The sequence below is a fragment of the Rhododendron vialii genome, chromosome 5a, assembly GCF_030253575.1.
Source record: "Rhododendron vialii isolate Sample 1 chromosome 5a, ASM3025357v1".
Lineage (NCBI taxonomy): Eukaryota > Viridiplantae > Streptophyta > Magnoliopsida > Ericales > Ericaceae > Rhododendron > Rhododendron vialii.
Genome location: NC_080561.1, coordinates 32,483,972 through 32,504,612, shown reverse-complemented (window position 1 = coordinate 32,504,612; position 20,641 = coordinate 32,483,972). Strand labels below are relative to the sequence as shown.

The 20,641-nt window shown below is 38.4% G+C and overlaps 1 protein-coding gene across 3 annotated transcripts; it reads right to left on the bottom strand.

Moving 5' to 3' along the window:
* Positions 1 to 1,331: 1,331 nt before the first annotated feature.
* Positions 1,332 to 18,866, bottom strand: LOC131327209 (phospholipase A(1) LCAT3). 3 transcript variants are annotated; one of them, XR_009200234.1, is made up of 12 exons: positions 18,530 to 18,857; positions 15,754 to 15,845; positions 14,192 to 14,319; positions 13,952 to 14,087; positions 13,789 to 13,840; positions 12,797 to 12,897; positions 11,353 to 11,532; positions 10,143 to 10,300; positions 9,099 to 9,153; positions 8,608 to 8,661; positions 8,279 to 8,426; positions 1,724 to 1,739 (listed from the first exon to the last, which is right to left on the bottom strand). XR_009200234.1 is itself a non-coding variant. In XM_058360255.1 (11 exons), exons 1-11 carry the CDS (start codon positions 18,735 to 18,737, stop codon positions 1,575 to 1,577), a joined length of 1,329 nt encoding a protein of 442 aa, XP_058216238.1. In that variant the 5' UTR covers positions 18,738 to 18,866; the 3' UTR covers positions 1,332 to 1,574. The 3 variants fall into 3 exon arrangements, 2 of the variants coding, with proteins under 2 accessions (XP_058216238.1, XP_058216239.1); XM_058360255.1 differs by lacking the exon at positions 8,279 to 8,426 and having other exon boundaries at positions 1,332 to 1,739; positions 18,530 to 18,866; XM_058360256.1 differs by lacking the exons at positions 1,724 to 1,739; positions 8,279 to 8,426 and adding an exon at positions 6,728 to 8,213.
* Between the last annotated feature and the right edge of the window lie 1,775 nt (positions 18,867 to 20,641).

Below are 20,641 nucleotides of genomic sequence, written 5' to 3'. Positions count from 1 at the left end.
GTAAACAAATTCGTTTCCCATCTTTGCTCCTTGCACGATTTTTAATACTTTTCTATATTTACCTTTTCCCACTCATTACATCAAAAATAATTTTCAAAGATGGGAACCGTACAAAGCGTTAACTTCTCACTTCCCACCCAAAAAAAAAAAATCCTTTTTATTTTAGCACTCCATTTTTTTTATAATTTAAGTGTCCGGACTAGGTTACCTACTTACACACACATCGACTAATTCAGACGGACCAATCTTACTGCCCACTTGCGGGAGTCCAATGAAAGCCAAATCAAATCTCTATATATATGGACTGGCCAGCTTAGCACTCCTTCTATTAGCTACTAAATGCACTCTCTTCTTAATCTAAGCTTTTGATTCTTTTTACGCATAAAAGGATAATCTTGTCATTTCACTTTAACAAACAAAAAACGAGGCGCATTTAAAGAAAAAAAATATTAAAATAAATTTGATTTTTATTAATTATGGGTTCGTGTCTGTGTGCAAGTGTTATGTTATTGAACTTTTGGAAACCCCATGCCCTAAGTTGATCTCCATTTGCATGTTTATATGTGCCCCTTTCTTTGTGCTCGCATGCACGAACTCGATATGTAAAGCGGTAAATTACACTGATTTCCCCTGAGGTTCCTAACAAATACAGTGGCCACCCTTTGAATTTGAGAACATACTCTATGTTCCCTATTTTTAGATACGTTATGCAGATACACCCTTCCGTCGATCCCTATTAGGAAAATTGACGAATTGCTGATGTCATTACCTTCTAATAACTGGTACTCTAAATACCAAGACTAACCTCCAAGCACTCACTAACAATTGTAGAAATACTCAGACAATAACATGCACATACACATGCATATTACTCTAAGCGTGTCTCCAACATGTCATGTCCTCCAATTTGTCAAAATTTCCTTGTTGAAGTGGCAATTTTGTATTCGTGTAGTGTTGCTGTCCGGGTCGGTACTACATAGCTCACCACAGTGAGCAAACTAACTGATTTCCAAAGAAAAAAAGTGGTTTTAGCTTTCCTCTCCCTGATGTGTACTATGCCATGCCATATATTATTGGGACCCGGTAGGATACATGAAAGTGTCCATAAAAGAAAATGGATGTCTCGGATTCACTTTTTCATATATCACAAGATTTCGGTATATTATTTCGTCAAACAGGAGGCCCATCTTTCGTCAGATTTCCTTGTGATAACCACATGAACTCTGCATGGGCCCAATAGGCTCCAAGAGTCAACTCTGCTTTTCTCTCAAACATAAGTTCATAATTTCCCCTTACAAAACCACCAAAATATATTGACAAAAAAAACCAAATAGTGTCAAAAAAACCAAATATATACAAATGAAACCTGAGACATTGAATCTGAAAAATTGAACTGGGTACAAATTACAGGAAGAGATAAAACCCCCAAAAATAAAAACAATAGTAATACATTACAGAAAACGTTTACAGACCAACGCATACTATTTTACTATACATAGGTGAATACATTCAAACTTGAGCCCGCTACATGTTCTCTAAACATCTCATATCAGTTCAATCTTTACACAAACAATTTAACACGAACCACCATCCATCACTTTGGAAGTTTTCTTATGGTTGCTCGCCTTATCGCCAACTCCTAACCAGTTTTGAATAAGCTGAAACACTTTCTTGTCACGTAAGAGTCCGCGATGACTTCCAGAAACTGCAACTCTATCAACTGCATCGAATCCATCAGCCTGCAAGATATATAAACAGAAAGTTAAGTAACGTAACTTAAATGCAACACAAAATGCTACTGGACCCTTGAATGAACCAAGCCATTTGCGTTCTTTATCACTTGAGCCAGGCCCCAAGTTCATTGGTAGAGCAGTTTAAATTACGGAAAGAATTGCTTATTTCAATAGTAAGGAAAAATAGTGAAGCATTTAACGCTAGAGTAAATGCTCTTACGGAAATCTTGGCTCGAGTAGCAGTTATGTTTCGAGGTGCGTTTGGGCCACTTATGATGGAATATAACCATGTTGTGACACAATAAACTTTTGATCTTTTGGTTGTATGCACTATACCCTAGATAACAACCAAGTTCCTCCAAGAGCAGTAACCAAAAACAGTTATCATAATCTCTACGCTAGTTGTTAGTGGTGGTTTGATTGGCTGGAGAAGATATGTAATTGAACTACCATTCCAAGGGGATGACGGCTCTGGACAACCTAAGAAGCATGGACACATCTACCGGCTTCACGTATATGTGTCTGTATCGGATACGGACACGACACGACACTTTTTGGACACTTGTCAAACAAACTTTAAGACAAGTACGTTGCAGACACTCTAGGAACATGTTGAGGACACATTAGGAGATTAAAATGCAGTTTCTAAAACTTACCCGGAAGTAAAAACTTTCATTGTTTAGTTCACAAATACTTGTGTAATGACTCTCGATTTGTGTCCTTAGAGCATCCGTAGTGGAATAATCAAAACCAAAAGGTTGATAAGGTTAGCCACATTTACTCAAAAAAGAGCTCACATAACCAAACTTCACAACTCATCAAATTATGGCCTTTGAACAATCAAAACTAGCAACCTTCCAAATTTATTGAACCCCACATCTTCTCAATCAAGTACAACCGTCATGAGAAAGTGAAACTCACGCTCCACAAAGCAAATGCTTTATTGGTAGATTAAACTCACTCTCCACTTTGGCAAGAGGTTGTACATTTAACAATATTGATCACTTTATGGATTCTAACAAATGCTCTTCACTTTCACTTATTTACTATGTCATTCAATGTAGACCATTAGATTAGGAAGAAAAAAACTGACCATTAGATTTGAATTTTTGCCAACTAATTTTGATTATGGGAAAAAATAATCAATGTGGAACTTGACATTACTAACTTTAGCAACCTCTAAATGAATCATCAAAATCTGATGTGGCAAGTTTTGATTATTCATTTTTTCTTTGTTAAAGCATCCAACTCCAAACCAATTGGCAAGAAGTGGAGAGGCCGCCCAAACTCATATACTAGTTTTTGAGGAGATAATTAACCGATGTGGGATAAACTCCAATACTCCCCCGCACGTGCAACTCCTAACTCGCACGTGGAGAGGTAAACAAACGATCCATAACACTTGGATCACAACAAACAACGGTGCACTTATGCACAAACAATGGGGAACAAATTTTCCGAAAGCCTAGTTCTGATACCATGTTAAAGCATCCAACTCCAAACCAATTGGCAAGGAGTGGAGAGGCCGCCCAGGCTCATATATTAGTTTTGGAGGAAATAATTAATCGATGTGGGACAAACTTCAACATGCTTATTCTACTACAGATGCTCTTATAATAGTAATACGGTATGTGTTATTTCATATTTTATATATTAACATTTCATGGGTTCTGTTGTTGTATATATTTACATTTCATAGAAACAACGGCTTTAAACTTTTATACGAACTCCTAAGATACATCAATACTATAAATATATTTGAAACTTGGCGTATTCCTAACGTCTCCATGTCCTAGTTTTTGGAGGAATGGCATGCCCACATCGATGTGGTGCACGAGAAGTGGCCAAGGGTATTTTGATAGGTTCAGAAAGGCTCTAGTCATGGGGTCACTCATGGGTGGGGCTACTGAAGGGTCATCACATAGGACTTCCAGTACATGAATATGCATTTACTATTTAGTTAGGTTCATTTGCACAAATTCTTTGTTCAGTGTTCGCATTACACACATTTTTAGTTCTTTGCATCTAATTGTCAGTAGGTTCAATGTATGCATTTATATCTAGGTTCATTCACATATCTTGTTGGACGTCTGCATTAATTAGGTTCATTTCATTTACAGTTATAGGAATTAGAAGAGTCTTTCCCACAGATTATAAATTGGGATGTAATCTTTCCTTCTATGAAGAGAGGTGATTAATGAATTGAGTTTTACAAGCCTGAGGTCATTGTGATTGAGGTTTGGGATGCGGTCCTTCGTGTGAATATATATTCTGTATCTTCTTGTAATATGCTATTTTAGGACATGTATCGTAATCAAATTATAGCATAATCATAGGGAAATCATATCGTAATCAAATCTTGTAATCTTCCTTTCTTAGGCATAGCTTTACTCTATTTAAAGGTGTACTCACCTCATTGTAATTCATTCAGAAATAACATCAGTATTTTTCGTCTCTGTTTTCTATCATGGTAATAGAGCGGGTTCTGAAACCCTAACCCTGCTTTTCGATCAGTCTTTTATTCTCAGATCTCTCTCCCTCTATCAACTACTGTCGTTCCCCCTCTCTCTGTTTTTCAACAACCCGAATCACAAAAAACACCCACAGCAGTTGACACCCATCCCTGTCCAACCGCCGGTGACCTACCCACACTCTAACAACCTCCAGCAGCACTCGTCGGCACTCTAGCAGCTCCGGCGACCTCTGTTACAGCTTCGACGAACCAATCTAAGGCAGATTGGTACTCTGGTATTCTGTTTTCTTTTTTGACTGCGTTTCTCTGTTAGCATCATGGCGATAAAAATCAGGCTATTGGTGTTCGTTTGACCGGTAATAACTACTCCCATTGAACTCATGTGATGAAAAATTTTGTTGTTGGTAAAGAAATGTGGGGATACGTAGACGGTTCTACGCTACCTACTTCTGATCCAAAAGACCCAGGATATGCCACTGCCTTGGGAAAATGGAACACAGGGAATGCATAGATTTTGACTTTGTTTCACAACTCTGTGTAATCAAGTATTGGCATGAATTTTTCTACATATAACACAGCAAAGAAAGTTTGGGATTATCTACAAGCTCTGTATCTTGAATCAAATTTTGCTAAACGATATGAGCTTGAAATGTCCATCCGAAATACCACCCAAAAGGGCCAAAACAATAAATCGATTCAAGAATTTTATAACGAAATGACTACTTATTGGGATCAGTTAGCTCTTATGAAACCTTCAGATTTGCAGCTACTTGATAGTTATGTAAGATTTCGTGAGGAGCTACGACTTGTTCAGTTTCTCATGGCCCTTCAGACTCAGTTTGAGCCTCTTCGTGGGGCTATCTTGCATCAATCTCCATTGCCCTCAATAGATGGTGTTGTTCATGAGCTTATCGCTAAGGAAACGCGGTTCAAAGTGGCTAATCTTGCACCTCCCTCACAATCTGTCTTTGTTGCTCCGTTTGCTCCATCTGGTCAATATCCAGCACATCACTCGCCCACTCCAGCATTTCATCCTGTCCAATTTGTAGCCAAGCCAAGCCCTCAAATTCTTGAAGATGAGTGTAACTATTGTCATCAAAAGGGTCATTGGAAGCATCAATGCCCTAATCGTCCCAAGCCAAAGAGACGAAATGTTACTCAGTCATCTAGTTGTCACACCCTACATCAATCTCGGGCACCACAACAGTATGCTCGCCCTCTTGCAGCCTTGGCAGCACCAGCCTCCTGTAGTGCACCTCCAGAGTTTAATTATGAGCAATTTCAGTAGTATCAGGCTTACATGGAAGCCATTCGAGGGAGTTCTCCCCAAGCTTCTGCCATGACTACCACTCACTCAGGTTTGCGTGGTTCTCCCACCTCAGGTATCCAACCCACCACTTGGATCTTTGATTCTCGCTCTTCTCATCATATACCTTATCTGTCTCTTCTTAGTAATTGTGTGCCACCTGCTTTTCCTATTAGTATTACCACAGCCAATGGTTGTCTTCTTGGAGCGTCTTCCCAATTTTACTCTTCCTCCTCGCACTGCTCCTATAGCCAAAGAAGACTTGATCCATATTGACCCATTTCCTATGGATATGGATGTGCCTCCCGAAGAGTACACCTCCACTCTTGAGGTATCTGATATTTCTACAGCCCCCTCAGCATCACCTCGCCATGCTCCAATCACCTAGGTCTACACTCATTGTCCAACTTCTACAGCTGCTCCCCAATCTACCTCCTCGGATCTTGATCCGCCTGCTCGCTGGTATCCCATCCGCGACAATCGTCAACCATCGGTAAAATATGGCTTTACTAATACCTATTTCTCATCCTTTTATCAATCATTCCTTTCTCGCATTCACACTTATTTTGAGCCTAGGTCCTATAAAGAAGCTTGCAATGATCCCAATTGGGTGGATGCCATGCAAGCTGAACTTACTGCGTCCAGATGGTAAGAATCTAATCGGTTGCAAATGGGTCTACAAGGTTAAGACTCATCCTGATGGTTCTTTGGAACGGTATAAAGCCCGCTTAGATGCTAATGGGTTTTCTCAGGAGTATGAGATTGATTATGGAAAACTTTTTCCCCTGTTGCCAACATGACCGTTGTTCGCACCTTGATCTCAGCGGCCGCAGTGCATCAGTGGCTTCTTTCTCAGTTGGATGTAAAGAATGCTTTTCTCAATGGCAATCTATCTGAAGAGGTTTATATGCGGCCTCCTCTTGGCTTCTCTCATCCTTTCGGTATGATTTGTCGCTTGCATCGTGCTCTCTATGGCTTGAAACAGTCCCCCCGCGCTTGATATTCACGCTTCCAGGATGTTGTTCTTCAGATTGGCTTCACGCCTAGCATGCATGACTCCGCTCTATTTCTCCGTCACACCTCTCATGGCCTGGTACTTCTCTTACTTTATGTTGATGACATGATCATCACTGGTTCTGATTCTGCTACTATTGCTGATGTCAAAAGTCATCTCTTCCGTGAGTTCAAAATGAAAGACTTGGGCCCACTACGTTATTTCCTTGGTATTGAAGTTGCTTCCTCTCCTCAGGGGTATCTTTTGGGACAGTCCAAGTATGTTACTGATATTCTTCACCGTGCTCGTCTCACGGATATGAAAACTGTTGATACTCCCCTTGAACTTCATGCCAAGTTCTCTGTCTCTGATGGTGTCCCCCTTGAGGATCCTACGGAATATCGCGAATTGGTGGGCTGCTTGGTTTATCTTACTGTTACTCGACCAGACATTTCTTATGTAATTCACATTGTTAGTCAGTTTGTCTCTGCTCCTTGGACTACGCATTGGGCTGCCCTCCCCTCTTACGTATTCTCCATTATCTTCCTGGTACCCTTCATCAATGTCTTCTTATTTTTTCTACATCAAGCTTAACCCTCCATGCTTATGTTGATGCTGACTGGGCAAGTGATGTCAGTGACCGCAAATCTACCTCTGGCCTCTTGTGTTTTTCTAAGCGATTCTCTTATCTCTTGGAAAAGCAAAAAGCAATCTGTTGTTGCTCGCTCCACCGCGAAAGCTGAATATCGTCTAGCTTATTTCCGATATGGGGGTCTCTGTTACTACTCCTACGCCTCTTTACTGCGACAACAATAGTGCTATTCAGCTTGCCCACAACTCAGTCTTCCATGAGCGAACGAAGCACATTGAGATTGACTGTCATTTCATACGCCAACATCTCGCACCATTGCTTTACCCTTCGTCTCCTCCACACTGTAGTTGGCTGATTTCTTCACGAAGACCCATACCACTACTCGTTTCCGCTTTCTCCTTAACAAACTCTCGGTGCTCTCTGCCCTCGCACCTTGAGTTTGAGGGGGGGTGTGAATATATATTCTATATCTAGAATATATATATTCTGTAACTTCTTGTAATATGATATTTTAGGACATGTATCGTAATCAAATCATAGCATAATCATAGGGTAATCGTATCATAATCAAATCATATCATAGCATAATCATTGGGTAATCATATCGTAATCAAATCTTATAATCTTCCTTTCTTAGGCGTAGCTTTACTCTATTTAAAGGTGTACTCACCTCATTGTAATTCATTCAGAAATAACATCAGTATTTTCCGTCTCTGTTTTCTATCACACTTCCTTGTAGAAACCGTCTGATTCTTGCGAGGGTGAAACACCTCTCTCTCTTTCTCTCTCTTTTGCTTCTCCTTCTTTCTTTTCTTTTTCTTTGCGCACTTATCCAAGTAATACTTCCCCACCCAAAACCACCAAGATTCCTATTGTAGGTGGCAATACTTTTAAGTGTCCTAAAACCATCACACATGTCCGTGTTGTGTCCTGTCCCATGCCAGTATCCGTGCTTCTTAGATTGCAAAAATTAGAGGAGGACTTGCATATCAAGTAGACAACCAATAATACCTTGAAGTATGAGATACATGGTATTACAATTTCCAAAAAAAAAAGAGATGTGGTATTACTGTATTAGAAATCCCTCACTGCTACTCTGGTGGAGATTACTCAGCCTACAAACGAATACAAGACCAGTAACAATTATTATGCTTTCACCAAATATTAGTTTTTTTATTACCTTCCAATGTCTTGTCCTATTTTCCGTATACCCCAAGGTGATGATCTGTCCTATGTTTTGGATACCCCCAGGTGTTAACATCACTTGTCACGCATAAGTTATACCCAAACACTTGTTTGACTACTTATGAATTCAAGTTCTTTAAGGCCTGGAAAACCCAAGATCGCGAAATCACCAACACAAAGGAGCTCGGCTTTTTGGAGCTCACAAGGTCAAAAAAACCCAAAAAAAAAAGGATTTTACTTTCACACTGCTACTAAAGGTACTCGTCATTGTTCATTTCTAAATTCAGGTAAGTCTGAAAAATAATAGTTGGTCGGAGAGAGCACCTTTGCTGATTCAGCTGGAACAGTTCCATCTCCATCAACGTACGAGTACTGGGGCTGGAATAGACAAAACATAATAAATTAGAATCCACTCTTGCCTGCATTTCACGATATTATAGCTCACATCCGCAACAAGTTCTAGTGCAGACACAGAGTTTAGACCAAGAGTCCAAATGTGGAACATGATTGAATTAGAATAAACTGTCAATTATAGGTAGTAATCATGCGAAGATTTTCAAATGACGGAGACTGTAGAGACCCAGAACGTTCATGGCCCTTCTGACTTAGGAAACCCTAAAACTAGCTTTCCATAACCCTAATAATCTACCTCAAAACCTGTTTTAGACGAGAAAAAATTATAAGTTCCATAAATCTGTCCTATGTCAATAAACCAGCAGTTGTGGGACTCGAAAATTTGAGGCCTAGAAAGTACCTACTTAAGCTGACTAACCGTAGCTTCTTAAATGCCACAGGTGAGCAATCAAATTACATACCATTGTGTGGCATACTTCTGACAAGTCCTCAATTGCAGAAGTTTCTGAACCATAGCTGCAAGATACATGCATAGGTCAGATGTGCTTACAACAAGACTTGCGTGACTATGTTAGTGACTGATGCATCTCCATTCTCCCAAGATAAACAAATCATGCAAAACCAAAACATAATGGTAAAAAAAAGGGCACTGAAAAGCACTTTCATAACCATGTTTCTTTTCCAGTTTTGCTACGAATATGCAAAGGCTAATCAGGACTCATATCTGCTGTACTTAATGAGTGGATGGTCCAGCAATGGAATTCATAGAGAAATTCATAGAACTAGGTGGGTAGGTCATAGGAGAACTGATAAAAGTGAATAAAGTTGATGCCAGACAATCATACTGAGAAACAGAAGAATCTTGCCGGGTACAAGTATGACCTTTGTTGTCTTATTAAATTGGTGACACAGTCAAATCTGTTCACCAAAGTACTTCAATAGTTCACAGGGAAGTTTCTGAAAGAAGAGAGTAAAAAAGGAGAGTTATTTCCTACAAATTCTCCAGCAATGCTTTCTGAAGTGTTTTAAACTGAAATTAGGATTTCGAAAATTAAAATAGCAGTACATACTACAAACTATGCAGAGAATATGAAGCCCTCACACATCTGTTATTGGTGTCATGGACGTTTAGATTAGTTAGGATTTATCTAAATACTAAACAAATAGGAATAAGACAAACTAAAGAAAGATACTTGAGACAATCAAAAGAAAAGGCAGAACCTAGACATTGATACTGGGATACATAGTCCTGAGGTATTTGGCACAAAGGTTTTCTACCACTACATTCCAGAACATTCATTTCAACAAAACACCAGACTAAGACTAGATTTAGGTATTCATGATTTGCCTGCAAGACAAAGACCAGTAATGGCCAGGAGATTTACTTATGTTTAGCTTATTCTACGGCCAGCTTTACCCATCTAATAAATGCTCAAAACCATGTGCAGCGAAGCCTTCAGCATATTTAAAGCGTACAAAATAGAAAATTAGGTTCAGCGACCTACCAAACATCAAAAGGGGTATCGCATGATGTTCCAAAAATGTTATAGAACGAGATCCCTGTGGGTAGTTGAGCCTTATTGAGAATTTGGCGAGTGCCAGTAGCCCATTTGAGAATAGACAAGTTAAAGGGCAGAGCAACCTTCTTCCCACCATAACTTAGCTGCAATCGATAGACAATCAATAGTCAAAGCAAAGAAATGCATAAAAACCACAATCTGAAAAGCAAACACGCGACACAACAATGACACCATATCCTGACACATAAATTACCAAAAACAAATGGAGGATGCGATCCATTGGGGACACGCTAAAAAACATATGTACATCTATTTTATATACAGCTGATGTTCAGATAAACATAAACTGTTTTCAAATAACAAAACAGAACTCCAATTATAATAAATAAATAAAAACAATAAATCCCTTCATTCACACATGTCATTAGATCATTCAAATATGTCATTCCATTCCAGATTACCCACAGAAGTGATCTACCAAAATGGTTGAACCAGTTACATGAGTCATTGATCAACCGACAACCATAACGATCACAAAAACAAGACTTCCATAAGCTTTAACTAGAGTGTCCTAGCATATACCATGCGTGTTCTTCAGTGGTGAATGGAGAGAGCAAACATAGCATGTCACAAGAGCAAGGCAAGTTTTGGAACCAAATGGACGCCCTGCAAGCCGGGCTTCTAAGTTCCAGAAGGGTCTAAATCAAAAGATTTAAGGGAAAAGAAAAAGAAACAATAGGACCCTCTGATCTCACTATCGGACGCATGTCTAAGACAAGCATCTGACACCAAAAACCACAATCTTTTCCCAACACCAAAAAACCCCAGATCCTACAGTAAAATTTTCAGCACTAAGGTGGGCAAGAGAAGCTACAAATCACAGACATTAATCTACCAACTAAAGCTCAGGATTAACCTTAAAGCATAATCCTTTTTGTAACACATCATCCAAAGGATCTGCCCTACTCACACACACACGCACCACAACCCCCCCCCCCCCCCTTTGATTTCTTGTTTAATACATTTGCCTAAACAAAAGTTTTCCTCAAAGGTACATGTATTAATGAAATGAAATAGCACAAATCGGATTGACAAAATGCAAAATGAAGTCGTTGTTCACTTGAGTGAACTTTACACCAAATGAGTTTACATCAGAGATTTCTCTCCTTCAGCTGATAATGTCAAAAGGTAGTACCTCATTATGCCTTAATGCTTCTTCAAAGAGAGCAACATTTTCAATCGGGCCATAGGATTCCAAATTGACAAAAATATCCCCATCCTTGGTTTGCTTTTGCCACACCTGAATTTCTGGCTGCTTTTTCCATTGGAATTCTGGATTCGGCAGCATCTCATAAACTGATGGGCACTCAATCAACTGCATATTGAAAGCAGCATGCAAGAACAGATGTAAGCATTTTTTTATGCATGTAAACCAATAATGACTGGGCGTAAAGGGCAAGTAGACGGTGAATCGGGTACAGAGTCACAAAAGTCAAACTACATCTGGTTAGAAAATGTGATGCGTGCACTGAAAAGCTTCTTTTACCGGCCTCACAAGATGACTCAAGCCAATGAATTATGTAGCTGCAGCCTGCACTTGATAAAATGAGGTTGTGGTTTCAACTCCTGGAGTGGAGGTTGATATCCTTCCTTTGTAATGGGGTGGTTTGGGGTTGGGGTGTAATAGGTTCTTCACTTCTTCTAACATATGACAGAAAAACAGTCAATTCCCTCCAAGCTGGGAGACAATGCAATCCCACTCTCTTTCATCACATTATTCAACAACTTCCTGATCTTCTACACATTCTCTCATCATTTTGGTATTAAAAGCTCCTTGTTCAATATTTGTGTTCAATTCCTCTGACAAGATCAGATGCTGGAATTACTCATTTGTCCTTAGTCCACTCCATTATTCCTTCTTTTCTTTGTTCGATCATTTTCCACGAGAGAAAGATAAATCCTATGCATCATTCCACAAACAACTACGTGAAGGCTATATAGATGTACAGGTCATTGTTGAATTAAAGAAACTAGAAAGACACTTTGTAGAGAGTAAGCTGAATGACTTTCACAGTTAAATGAGCTGAAGTTTCAAATCTTGACTTCAAAGGGTCACTAATCTATCAGATAGTAAGATTTGTTCACATGCTCGCAACTCTTTAAGTCCAGTAACTGATGACATTACCATAGCATAAGTAGGGTGACATCTTTCAATACCCACAGACTAACTTCCAATGTAACCCCTAAGCGGGCAATCTCACATACTTAAGCTGAGGATGAGTTTAGCAGTTCAAAAAGAGGAGGAAAAAAACTTCCTCAAGACATTTAATTTTCGGCCTTGTGGACTGTATGGGCCTGCACAAATAGTGAAGGTATATATAATCCCTTAAGCTATGTAATCCCATTGGATGACAAGATAAATAATATCAAATTAACTGAGGTGTCATTTTCCCTTGTTTTTGTGAGACATTATATCCGAGTCTCCGACAGATACTTAATCCTGAACTCAAAAAAATCAACCGAACATTAGATATGTGGTTCCCTTGAATATATAGTCTTATCCGATGTGCAATCCCAGGCAAACAAAGAGGCCCTAAGAATATGGAGAAGTTTCCTAGCAACGAGAACATGGAAGTTACCAGTTGATGCATCGTCCACCTTGACACAAAAAAGAAGCTTTCAAAGCCTTCAACAAACTGCAACCCAGTTAAGAGAGAATCATTGATGCATCCTGGTGCACCTGTTAAGTATACAAGGGAATGGATATTGAAGCATGCTAAAGTAATAAATGAAGGAAAATACCTGAAACAGCTTGAACAGCATACAACAATGCTAAGGTCATCAGATGAATTTTAAAGAGCACAGATTAAAGAAGACTAATTGAGAAGTACGGAAAGAAGAAGGAAGATTGGAATATCTTAGCTGCAGAAACCGCCATCTGGAAGTAACATAACAAAAAAATATGTATATAACATTTCTATGATACACATATACATAGATTCTCCTTTATTCTCTAAGATATAGCAAACATGAATGTTTACCGGGGTGCTCTCCCCTTTAAATACAATATGGATCCTAGAGGAAAAAAATCGTACGGTGGATGTTAGAGGAAAAGGGAGTGGCAAAGTGGTGTATTAATGTGATACAGGACATGCATGAAGGTGTTTTAGCTATAAAAAGGTAACTGCAGGAGAAAGAAGTGAAATTGAAATCGATGTAGGACACCAGGGGTCAGCCTTGAGTCTTGCATATTTGCCCTAATCATGACTGCATTCACTAGACACATTTGAGATGATGTATATATTTATGTTGTCCGCAGATGAAACTAGAAGAGGACCCAATTAAGTAGACATTCAGGACGGGTAAGGTATATTATTGGACAACCGCTCAAGTTTGACTTCCAGTGTTAAACATAACAAACTGAGAAGAAATTAAATCTTTGTTCGGTGCTAACAGCAGAGCCCCTCTCATGTGAATAAGACCACTTATCCATGATAACGAGTAATCAACAGAGTTATAGCATAAGGCTAAGCTTCCTGGGAGTAACCAACACCATTTTCAATAAAGACAAAAACTACGAAAATATAAAATATTTACTAAACGACCAAACTTGCAGTGCTGAGAAAATAACCTTGAAAAGGGCAAGCAATGCAGATCCACTTATTTACATACTTCGAAAATACCTGTTGGACAAAGCATTAATCATTGCTGATGTCCCTCATGGAAAATAAGCAGTTTATATATATACACACACACACACACTTATTACAAGCCACCAGGAGAATTGTGCTTACATCATTATTGAGTGACATGAAAGACATCACCAGCAATCCACCCATCGAGTGTGAGATTATGTTGACTTTTCTCCCACCACTAGCTTTGTAAGCAACTTCCAACTTTTCTTTAAGGCCATCCATTAACTTGTCAATTCTGCAGACCCAAAAAAAAAAATCGTATATCAAACTTTAGGAAAATGTCATTACAAGCCACAAAGTAATCAAATTTAAGCCTTAAAAACAGTTATAAAGAACAACCTGATGCTTTGCCTGAAGTCATAACCATATCCGAACAACGTGGTTCCTTTCTTATACCCACATCCAATAAGCATATCAATCATATCATGAAAATGGTATACCTCAGTTAAATGTATTAATTTCACGAACTGAAATAAAGAAAAAAAAATACACATAAGCATATAAATAACATAAAAAATGAGAGGAAAAAATAGATAAGTCGATGATCACACTAAAATAACTACCAATACGCAATGCTAAGCAAAGTTCAACTCTTTTCCACAAGAGTCAAGACTCAAGAATAGCAAACATTGGATCTTATGAATGATTTAAAAAATATGCTTAAAAATCAGTGTTCTAAAAGTTGGCCACCTAGTCCCCACCTAGGCGCTAGGGGGTTGTCCAACACCTAGGCGCCCTTTTTCTGCCCGATTAGCGCCTCCCAATATTTAGAACATTCTTAGAAATTGGCTCGGAAGATTGTCAATTTGAACATTCTGTGTTCCTTTGATCAATATCTGAAGCAACTGTATGCAAAACAATCACAGGAATACATTACTACTAAGACAAACCAAATGTCGAGCAAGATACATCAGAATGTATCAAATTTTGAACACTCACAAAAGCAATTTGGTTGCTACAGTACAAAACCAACAAGTTGAATATGACAAAAGATTGACACCGTGCTTATCTAAAACTAAGGTCGCTTTCCAACAGAAGAGGGTTACAACTTTGTCGCAGATCAAAATGACTGATTATAATACATCAAGCACCTTAAATAGTGGATAATCAAGGCACTTCAAAGGTCGGGTATCCTCAACTTGAAAGTCATTTGAATCACGATTTTCCTATCTATTTTCAAGTTTGTGATTTGAAAATTGGAATTATAGCTCCAAATACCACTCACAATTTAATAAAATGGCATTACCTATGATGCACGGACACGGACACGGACACCGAAACCGACACCGGGACACGGAAATTCTAAAAAAATGGGGACACGGACAAGGCAGGGGACACGCCACGTGTATATTTATTTATTTATATATATAAATAATTAATTAATTATAGTTTAACACCCAGAAATTTTTATAAAATTATAATTTAGCCCCAAATTTTTTTTAAAAAATTGCAGTTTGGGCCCTGCCGTGTCCCCAGCGGTGTCCCCCTCAAAATTTAATATTAAAATATGGGACACACCACGTGGCGTGTCCCGTACGTATCTCCGAGGTGTCCCCCTTGTCCTAACACTGCAATTCTTCGATGTCTAGAGGTGTCGGTGCTTCATAGGGCATTACTAACAAGAAGTTACCAGTCACAATAGAAATCTGGATTAACAATAACGGCAACATTTGAAGATAAGCTAATAGTGTAGCAGCTTATATCTGCTCATCCTTAAAGTAGAAGCTAAAACTATGACTCTAGAAGAACATCAAGATTCCTATCAAAGTAGTATATCCAGTTTATGTTAGATAATTTTGCCTCTCTATATATCTGCATGGAATACTACTCCTGTGTCGGCTAAATATAAAGCAGCTATTATGTACTCAAAAGAAAGGTCTGAAGGAAACTATCTGTCTTACAAATGATGGATCTAAAATATCAATTGCATACAGTCCATAATCATCTTCAGGGACCACAATCTCTGTGCTATCGTCCAATGATTCTGTGTAACCTGAAAACCCCCAAAGACAAATTCCTCAATAAATAACCTTACCATATGACCATAGACAAATTGAATTTTAATGAATTAAGGGGCAATTAAGAAGGCCTACACCTAGTTGTCATAACCAAACTAAACTGAGCCTTATGTCCCAATCAATTGAGGACGGCTACATGAAATAAAGCCACTGCCTGCCAAGCCAAATACTAAGAGCATCTCCAACCCATCTCCCACATTCTCCATTTTCGCAACTCAAAATAATGTGTAATCTCCAAAAAATAAGTTTAGAGAATGCAACTATTCACATTAACTCCAATCCACAATCTTCGTTTTCATCACTATAAACTTCTTTTCAAAATTTCCGTCCAATTCTTTAAAGTTTAAATTTTGATTAAAAATGGCCAATATTTGTCCCATTGAAAAGATCTTACCAAGATGGTGTAATGGTGTAAATTACATTAACATTACATCTATTTAAATGAAGTCATACATTTTTCATACATATGTGTGTGTATACGTATAAACACACATGTACGTATACCAAGAAGTGCAACGGATATTGCCGGTACTGAAATTTAAATTCATAAGGCACAAAGGGTAAAGTAGGAATTCTAACATCTCCATTTCGAATAATTGAGTCTCTAAATGTTCCATGGGTCTCCAAATTTGGACATTCAAATTCCAGTCTCCATTTTGATTCTCCAAAATGAAGCTGGGTGGGAGTGCATTCATTCTCCATTTTGGAAAACCATCCTCAATTTTGAAGAAATGGAGATGGGTTGGAGATGCTCCAAGAGATTGACCTAGAGTAATCTTCAAGGATCATAAATTTTGAGTGGTTCAATCAAATGTCCCTTCCGATGGACAGCATGTCTGTGTAAAATGATTAGGCAGCGAAAGAAGAACAAGACCACAAATGAGAAACAATAATGGTAAAAGAAAGATGGACATAATAAATTGAAGTAGAGAATCTTGTAACATAACATATTGTGGATTGTAACACGATAGTTCATATATTCCTTGTGCTTACAAATACCCTAACCTCATCATCCCCACCCCTTTACAGTTTACACCACTCTCCATCCAAAGATACAAAATTTACACCTAAAATGTTACAACTCGAGTTTACATCTATGCTGCTGTACATAACTCGCTAAAAAGAAAACTTGTGAAGGCAACAAACAAACAACTTGGAAAGTCATCAAATAGAAAGACATGTACTAAACCAGTAAGTCACCATCTTAATAAAGAACTGAGGATCAGGAGACCCCATAAATACACAGTAAAATACTAAAATTCATTTAGGGAAATGTCCGGGAAAGAAAGAAAGACAATCCAGAAATAATGGGAGTGCACCCGATCCCAATCCCATCTTGTTGTTCTTCAAAAGCACTATGAGCTCAAATCCGCTAAAAGGTACAAGAAAGTTAGCAAATGTCCAGTAACTTTTGTAGTGATGAAAGGAGTATCAGGGCCAAAAACCAAGCATTACTCTGCAAGTCCAGAGTCCAGACCATCTGAAAAGGATTTGTTTGACCATTTTGGTGTCATTCTCTTTTGAAGCCGTGCAAAGATAACTGTAATGCCAATATTGCACCAAAAAGGCTCCAAATTTGATTTTTCAACCTGTCGCAACTACTTCAGTTAAATGTCTTGGGTATTCTTCTTTATCCATTATAAATCTTCTTCTTCATTGCAATGAGTGTGCATGACTTCTTGTAAAATTTAAATCTTAACTACAGAGATTATTATGACATTTTGAGTGGTTATCACTAACGAAAACATCATCCAACTAAAAAATCAAGTTCCCCTCCCCTCCAATCCCACAAAAGCGCCCCTTTCGATTGAGGGATTTCATATCATAATCATAAGAAAAGAAAGGGTTATGGATTCTAGCCAAATCACTCATTTGAATTGAAAATTTCGGTGAGAAATGGAGAGAAAAGTGCAAAAATAGAATTTTCTAATAGGCTCTTCCCCTTTCTCACCTAAAGGAGCTCCCCTTTCTTATCGAACCCTTTCTCACCATCCAAATGGGGTGAAGTCCATAATAGTAAGATCTTGCACGTTTAAGTCCATTAGAAAATTTCCAACCAGTAAATTTCTCCCTTCACCTACAAAGTGAGAATTAACATTGTCTTCGCAAAAACATGGTTTCAGTTTTAGTAAAAGGAAGACCACCAAATAGCCCAACACCCTTTTTGACTGGTTGATTCCAGGGTTTTGAATCCTGTATCGTACCGGCCCATACATACCATTTTTTTATCAAATTCGATGCCCTGGAGTTATAGCCCAACACCCTTTTTGACTGGTTGGTTTCAGACTCGTCGGTACCGGACTATTTCTTGTTTTATGCTCTTCTTAAGTAATACTGTATGTGTTTTAAGCTAAATTTCTTAACGTGGGAAGCAGGGAACATAACAATAGTCGGGTTAAATCCGAAACGTAACAATACCCGTACATACAGTACCAGTAAAAAACTAATGGTAGGGTTAAATTCGAAACGTACAAATACCTGTACATATCGTACCAGTTAAAAAAACTTGGTTGATTCTGGTTGATTAGACTTTTCCTTTCCCTTTCTAATTTCGAGAAACCAAAACACTACAATAGTAGATAATCCAAATATTATTTCAATCTCATATCTTTTCCGGGTACATATCGAAAAACTAGCAGGGGGTGTGGTGTTGGGGTACCAGTTTCAGGATTATAGAGGGACCATAGTTTCTGCCTGAACTCCAAATCAGCAAGGAGGAGGCGGACCCAGACCCGGGTCTGCAACCCGAAACTCTTCTTCTTCGTCTGGAGGATGGACCCACCCATGCCCGAGACCAGTAAGACCGGGTCCAAATCGGACCCTTCGTCGGAGCTCCTCCCGTCAAAGCAACAGCATCCGCCCAGCATGGCTCTGGCGTCTGATTCGGGTCAAGTCGTGGAAGCGGCGATTGTGGTGGTGCCGTGGGGGTTTTATATGAGTTTTGCGAAGACTCACCAGTTGAGAGAAGAAAGTAGAGTAGAGAAGTTAGTCGGTAGGTAGTGTATAATTTGTATTTGGAGTCCTTGTAGTTCATATATGTTTTCTCTTTTTACCCCCACACTTTCATTTACTTTTTTGGACTATTTTCTTCGAAGGTTTAAGGCCCTATTAGGTTCCCATACCCATCCAGTTTGGCCTTTTGTGGAGTTGGGACGGACTCACAACAAAGATCAGAAAACTTTCATTTGGTAGAGTTCGTTGAATATTTTGGCCGTGCCAAAAACCATGTTTGTTAGATAGTGATAAATACCACACAAACAAGGCCAAAATGGACCTTGCAATTACTAGAAAGATCATGGTTTGGCTTGACCTAGAGGGATTATCAAAGGTCCTCGCAACCCTCAAGTAATGGACTTTATATCAATCTTGTACAATGAGAGATATCCCTTGATACCCACGTGCTTTCTAACATTTGCAACCTATGATAATATAGTGTAAACTCACTCGTGTTCCACTTTCTAAAAAATGAACTTTTTGAAAAAAGAAGGTAATTTCAAATTCAAATATAATGAAAATGAAAAATGTTTTCTCAATTTTTTTTGCACCGTTTAAAAGATCTTTATGATATCTATCAAACAAGATCCATATTGGTAAAAAAATTATTTATGTAAACATATGATTTTTAAGCTTAAAATTACCTTCTTTTTCAAAAAGTTACATTTCCGAGAAATTGAAACACCCCCTTAGTTATCTGCATCTACCTAAATGGACCATTGAAACTTGTGATTCTGCAAATCACTACGTACACCTACCATTGGAACATCTGTCACCATGAAAACGTCTCTCGAGGTTTGAGGAAACGCGTGTATCCCTTAAGAGTTTACCTTTTGATTCTCAAGTATGACTTATCGCTTCTCTTGAGGGCTAGGCCTAATACCTCAAGTTGATCAGCCATCGAGGGCCCACCACTTGTCTACAATGCAGGTCCGCTCTCAATCTCCATTTCCTTGTATAAAGAAGCATTTGCATTAGTCGAAGGTAACAAAAGGGTAAACTCTAAGGGCCTTGTACACCTCCAAAGGTTATTGGTAACTTATATTTCTATAGCTACACTCCCTATTGTTCTAAGATTGCCTTGGCTCTCTCGTCCCCATCTCTGGTAGGTTGAGTTCTATATAATGAAAAATGAGACGACAATGCTCATTGGGCCAAAGCATTCGGTGATGCCACCTCTAGATCTTTGAGAATACTCCATTGGGAATCGGCTATCCAATTGGCTTACCACCATCCTTATTTCTTTGACTAAGATTGTTTAATGTTGCGTATTTTTAAAAAATATATTATGAAGATAAATAGAAATATAGAAAAAGGCAAATTAATTAGTTTATTGTTCTTAAATGTTATACTGCCTCCATCCCAAATTTGTTACTATCAACTTTAATGTGTCTCAAATGTTTTTCAAGTATAAATTGACTTACGAAAGTTTCAGTCTTGCCCTTTTACTTCTTAAAAAATTATAGAACAAAAATGCACACACGTCAAAAAAATGATGGGTATTTTTTGGGACCTCCAATCTTTTTTTAGTTAATCATTGCATTCCGTTCCCTTAATAAGTTGGAACAAGCAAATTGGAACTTAGGCTTCGTTTAGAACTTAGGAAAATTGAGAGAAAATAAAAGAAAGTTAAAAATTTTCCTGTCCAATTGTTTGGATTGGACAGAAAATGAAAAATTCTAGTCTTGTGAATAGTAAAATTTTCCTCCCATTTTTTCCCAATTTCTCTCTCATGTTCTCATTTTCCATCATTTTCCCTCAATTCCAAACAAAGCGT